The 6,065-nt window shown below is 46.2% G+C and overlaps 1 protein-coding gene across 1 annotated transcript; it reads left to right on the forward strand.

Annotated features, from left to right (window-relative positions):
- Positions 1-4,848: 4,848 nt before the first annotated feature.
- Positions 4,849-5,823, forward strand: LOC103725866 (olfactory receptor 13G1-like). The gene has a single exon (XM_008823203.1). It carries the CDS (start codon positions 4,849-4,851, stop codon positions 5,821-5,823), a length of 975 nt encoding a protein of 324 aa, XP_008821425.1.
- Positions 5,824-6,065: the final 242 nt, after the last annotated feature.

The raw sequence follows: 6,065 nt of genomic DNA on the forward strand, positions 1-6,065 counted from the left end.
AGACAAATATAGATGTGAATCAGACATAGATTAGTGCATGTGCACATACATCCTAGCTCTGTTCACCGGGTGGGATTGGCTATGAGGACACTTCAAGGTGAAAATGGTGACCCACACCCAAGTCTTGATTTCTATATTCTACTTTCTAGTGAAAGGAGTTTATTTCCTTGGAGAAATAAAATGGATCCTGGACTACATGACTGAGCACAGGCATGCAGGGGGAACTTAGAGCACTTGGTGGTAACAGAACACAGGATATACAGAAAGAAAAGGAAGGAATGTACTAATAGACAAAAGTCAGGAGAGAAAGCCACTCAGGAGGACTCCAGACAGAAACCAAGGCAGAGTTTTATTTCCAGAAGTCACTGGGAGCAGCCCTCATTGGGAGAGAGGAAACGGCTGCTTTTCAGGCTGCTGGCTGGAGGTTTTTATAGAGCGTTGGGAATGTGGAAGGTGAAAAACCAGTTTAAACAGGTGAAAGGGCTGGGGGCTTAAAAGGGGGAGGCAGATTCTGTTGAACTGCCCCTTACGTTGACCAGAGTCTGGGTCGCGCATGAAGGGTCTGCTTTTCTCTAAAATTATCTAAAGGAAAGCAAGTGGTGCTGAGACAGCTCTTGCTGCAATCAGGTCTTAGGTCATGGGTGCAGGGAGTCTGTTTGTCCTGTCTGCGGATGGTCATGGTGCTCATTAACTTAGTTCCTATATTTGGGGCAGAAGTCTTGTCCTATTGCACTGTGGAGGGGGCTGCTATAGATCCAGACCCTAACATGTACTAGTTAAAGACACCAACCTGAAGGAGCTCAAACACAGTTTAAACAACAAGATAAACAGTGACCATTTGGGTCATGACTCAAAGAAGAACAACAAATTTCTGTGAATTCATGTCAAAATGAATGCATAGAGATATACCCAGGTGTGGTGAAGCATGCCTATATCCCAGTTACTGGATGTTGAGGCAGAAAGATTACTAGAATCCAGAGGTTTGACACAAACCTGGTCAACCTTCTTCATGACAGATAAGGAAGATCGAGGAGGATGAAGAGAAAAGATGAGGAAAGGCCAAGTGGGCCCAGGAAGAGAAAGGGAGACAGTGAGATGAGAGAGAGAGAGAGAGAGAGAGAGAGAGAGAGAGAGAGAGAGAGAGAAAAAAAGCTGAAAAGACATAAATGGAGGATTTCAGACTATGCACATACTTTTGGCTACACCAGAGAGTAGGATCTGGGAGTGAAATAAAGAGGAAAACTGCATCATTTGTCCTAAAGTATTTTAAATGTATATATGAATATAGTCTTGAAAATAAAAGTAATATTTACACTTCTTCTGTTTTTCAAATAAAAATAAAATCTTCCCAACACCAGCAATGCCACTTCCAAGTGTATTCTGTTTCTGTTGGGAATTGGTGATATTGAAGACATGTGACACTGCCAAACTTTTGTCCTGGCGAGCAGGTATGAGAACTTAACATTGGAAGGAGAAAAGTCTATTTGAGATCACATGATCAGCACCTTTTTGGGGAGCTGGTCTTTCAGAAATAGCACCAGTCTGATGAACACCTAACATCCCAACAAATCAAAAGGGGCCAAGTCACACAGCAGTGCTGGGGGGTCTTGGGCTCCTGCCTGTCCTGGCTTCCACTGGGACTCTGCCTCTCTCAGGATGCAGCAAGTAGATTGTCCTTTGCCCACACATGCTTGGTTATCATAGCCCCAAACACAGGTAGCCTTCCTCGTGAACTGGCCCATAAAGTTGGAGAGAGCTGAGATCCTTTCCTGATAAACTTTAACCAATGGATCTACAGCTGAGACTTGTTTGTGAAGATCTGAGTTGGTACTGAGCCACTACCTGGCTATCTGCCACAGGCAGCAGGAACTCATCAAGACAACTGTGCCCTTTCCATCTGTTCTTGGGGCCAAGCACCTCTCCACCTTCACTTTCCATTAGGAACTTGACAGACAGGTGCAAAGCTACTGCAGCCAGGTCCCTATGGTAGGCCTCCCATGGGCCAGTGTCTGCCTCAGATTGCATCACACAACCAAGGCTCTCTAGACATAGGCCAGCATTACCTGAAACTAACAGATATCTCTGGACTCTGAGCAACAGGACCAAGGTCTCTCTGTAGCCCAAATGTTGTAGTGAGGACATGAAGGACCTTAGACCTAGTAGACCACTCTTCTATAGTGTCTGTACACAGCCTCCTGGTCAGAAGTTGCCAGCCCTGTGTCAAATTCTACCACTTAGGGACTTATCTGGAAATTTTCCTTAGTTTCAAAATCCCCTTATGTGTATTGCTGTTTAAACTGGGCAGTGCCTTCTTTCTCATGTCAGCTGCTGACTCGAGAGATGTATTTCTAGAGTTTGGGGTGCCTTAGGGCCCTAGGGCCTCCAGTGTCAGAAGGACATGGATATGTTTCTGTGACTACTTCTGATATCCACTGAGGAGGAGCTACAGGTCTAATAGATACCACAGAGAAGTAGGGTAAGAGGCTGCAGAAGTGGGTGATACTGTAGGCACATGTGATTTCTTTCTCTCTCTCTCTTTCTCTCTCCCTCTTTCCTCTCTCTCTCTCTGTCTCTCTGTATCTCTTTCTCTCTCTCAGGTTCCTTTCTACCTGCTCTGCTGGATGCCGAACCCCATGCCTATAGTCATACAGGTAGGCTTCATATTCATGTGATTTTTTTTCAGTATTTTGGAAATGGAGGCATTTCTTCCCATAGAGTCCATGTATTTTGCTCACAAAGACATTGTGATTTAGGAATGGGTGGGGCTTGATCCCTGACACAGAAAGTAGAAGGGATCTTGAGAGCTTGTTTGGGCTGATAAGCAGCAGTCCCTGTCTCCAGCCTCTTTGCTCTCTGGCACACCTGTGTACTGTGGTCATTTCACCATCATCCTAGTGAAGACAGCTTGTGGAGAGGTATCTTCATTTTCCCCAGAAGGGATAATGACCCTGGACTTCACCCTTCTTTCATCTTACCAGGCTACACAGACAGCACAAACAGGAAGCTGTTCCTGACTCCTCTGGACAGTGACCGTAGGGCAGGTATTGGAGGTGAGTCCCGAACAGGGAGGGGATTCTCAGGTTGGTTGACATGGTGGTTCTCATCTGAGACATGAATTCTGACACAGGAGAATCCATTGTTATTGGCCTTATGTGTCTTTAAAGACATATAAGGAGAGGGGTATGTGGGCTTGTCTGGACTACAGTTGCCAGAGAAAATATAGGCAGGATTTGAGACATATTTTACTAAAGTGTGATCTTGTTTATTTTGGCTCCCTGTATTTTGTCTTCTAAATCTGATAACTGTGTCTGTTCACTCGTAGTGCTCAGGGACACCGTGTGTATCTCCTAATATACTGGTCAGTGACTGATAAAGCTCCTTGTAAAACCAAGGAACTTCTTTTTGTGTGAAGCTTGGGTAGAGCAGACAGTGGTCTGAGGCCCTGTGGAAACAAATACAGTGAAGATCCATCCCAGGAGAGGGCACCCAGGCCTGCTAACCCTGACAATGCCTTCATCATATTGATGTTGGTTTGCTGGCTTGGAAATGGGAGCTAGCACAGCATGAGATACCCACACATCTCTCCCTGTAAGCCCCTGTGGAGGAATATGGGATGAAGAGATCTGGGAGGTCATAAAGACCTCCAGCAAATGTCCAGGACCATATTCTCTTTCAGAACATTCTTCCCTGGGAGCATGTGAAATACTTTATTCAAGAGCCTGAAACTCATTCTTAGCCTTGATTTGATAGTTGGCTGAGAACAGCCAGTTCACACTTCATGCCCTCCGGTGACAGGCCACACTGGAACATTCTGCACCTCAGCATGGACTCAGCTTCTGACTCACAATCAAGGATTCATCATTCACTATACCTTAATTGCCATAGTCAGTTGATGGGAAGTGGCAAGTGGTTAGTACATACACATAGGCCTGAGCGTGTATGGGCACAGCACTCTGACCGCTCCATATGGGCTTCGTTTTTCAGTCTACGTATTATATCGGTAGCAGTAGGGCCTATGTATTCCAGCTACATGTTGGACAGTGACTGGCAGTGTGAGGTCCTACAGGGTCTGCTAGAGTATTTGAGATAGCTCCTTGGGCAGCCTTGCAGGATATGGGTTCAGGACCAGCTGAGTTCCTGTGACTCTAAGTTTGAGTCAGATAAACACTGATAGTCCAGCAGTCCTAGGCCCTCCAGAAGAACTGGACTTCATCCTCACATTGGGCATGAGTCTTGAATGGTCTTCCCTGGCCTGGTGTTTTGGTAGGAATGGAGTTCCAGGAAGGGCGGGTTCTGGGTCATTGGTGATCTGGATGAGGAGCCACATTATCCCACTTAAGTCTGTTCCTGGAGAGTCTGTCACTTTCTCAAGGTACTGCATGTTATTCCTCACACTAGGATCAGCAACTAGCAGCAAAGTAAACCCTTCTCACTACCCCTGCACCCTTCCACACCCCTACTGATGATTAATCCTGTCTTTCTAGCACCCTCACTACGGTCTCCAGTTACTGAGTCCTTGGTGACATAGCTGAGTATGACCATCTCTGTGTCCATGTGGAATGGGGTGCTGGATATATGAATCAGTTTGCTCAGGGACCTTACATTCAGTGTCAGTTCATGTTAATTGACTGAGCCTATGTGGGTCTGTCTTTGACCTGCTCTTTCCTTTCACATGTAAAACAAGTTAGTAAAGCTAAACCATTGTTTTTCTACTAGAACAGATGGCTCATTACATGGAATGTTTTTTTTTTTTTTCTCCCCTGTGTTTTAAAACGATTTTTACAGCATAAAACTCATCACTTCCTGTGACAGAGGCCCAAGGTACAGCTTCTGCCCTGAGCCTAGACCATGCTGCCCATGACCCTTGGAAATCAGTCAGCTGTGACCATGTTCATCCTGCAGAGCTTCGTAGATGACCCCTGGCTCCAGGCCACCCTCTTCTGCCTTTTGTTTGCCTTGTTTGTGGTGGCCATAGTTGGCAATGGTCTGATTGTCATGACCATCCATAGAAGTTCCAACCTCCACACTCCCATGTACTTCTTCCTAGTCAACCTGGCCCTGCTGGATGTGATCTGCACTGTGACCGTCCTGCCCAAGGTTCTTCAGAGCCTGGTGGCAGAGAACACCATCTCTTATGGCGGATGCCTCACCCAGATGTTTGTTTTCTCCTGGGTCCTGGGCTCTGAACTGCTGCTCTTCTCTGCCATGGCCTATGACCGCTACTTGGCCATTTGCCGGCCATTGCACTACGGCACCCTCATGAGTGGCAGGGCCTGTGTAGCCCTGGCAACCTTTGTGTGGTTCACAGGGGCTCTCAACTCCCTAGTGCTCACTTGTCTGGTGCTGCCACTGTCCTTCTGTGGTCCCAATCTCATTGCACACTTCTTCTGTGAGATCCCTTCTGTGTTGCTGCTATCCTGCAGCCCCACGTTTATCAATGATGTCATGACCGTCATTACAGACATGTTCCTGACTGATCTGAACTTCCTGTTGACCATGGTGTCCTATGGCTTCATCATCACCAGTATCCTACGCATCCGCTCAGTTGAAGGCAAGAAACGTGCCTTCTCTACCTGCTCTGCCCACTTGGTGGTAGTTACCCTGTACTATTCCACTGTGCTCTACACCTATGTCCGGCCAGCCCTAGGATCTTCTGGGCTCTTGGACAAGGCCGTTGCTGTTCTGTACACTTCTGTGACTCCCTCTCTCAACCCCCTTATCTATACCTTGAGAAATAAAGAATTCAAATCATCCTTTAAAAAACTCCTTTTTCCCCCTTTGATGACTCTGCGTGTGCAGAGCAACTCTGGAAGCTTCAGGTGAGGAGCTGAGAGAAGCTCCCAGCCCCGCTTTATGTATCCCCTGACTCTGGAGTACATAGGCTGGGTAATAGTCCCCAGGCTAGCTGTCCAAACCTGTACGTAAGGAATATCACACTCTGTAACCAGACAATGCTGGTTTGTATTCTATTAAATGTTTTAGTAAGCCTTAAGGATTTATATCTAACTAATATATTGAAATGTATGCTTATAAGTTCAATGTTATTAAAATAGTAAGATATTTCT

This window comes from Nannospalax galili, unplaced genomic scaffold (assembly GCF_000622305.1).
Source record: "Nannospalax galili isolate Female #2095 unplaced genomic scaffold, S.galili_v1.0 scaffold49, whole genome shotgun sequence".
In the NCBI taxonomy this organism is placed as follows: domain Eukaryota; kingdom Metazoa; phylum Chordata; class Mammalia; order Rodentia; family Spalacidae; genus Nannospalax; species Nannospalax galili.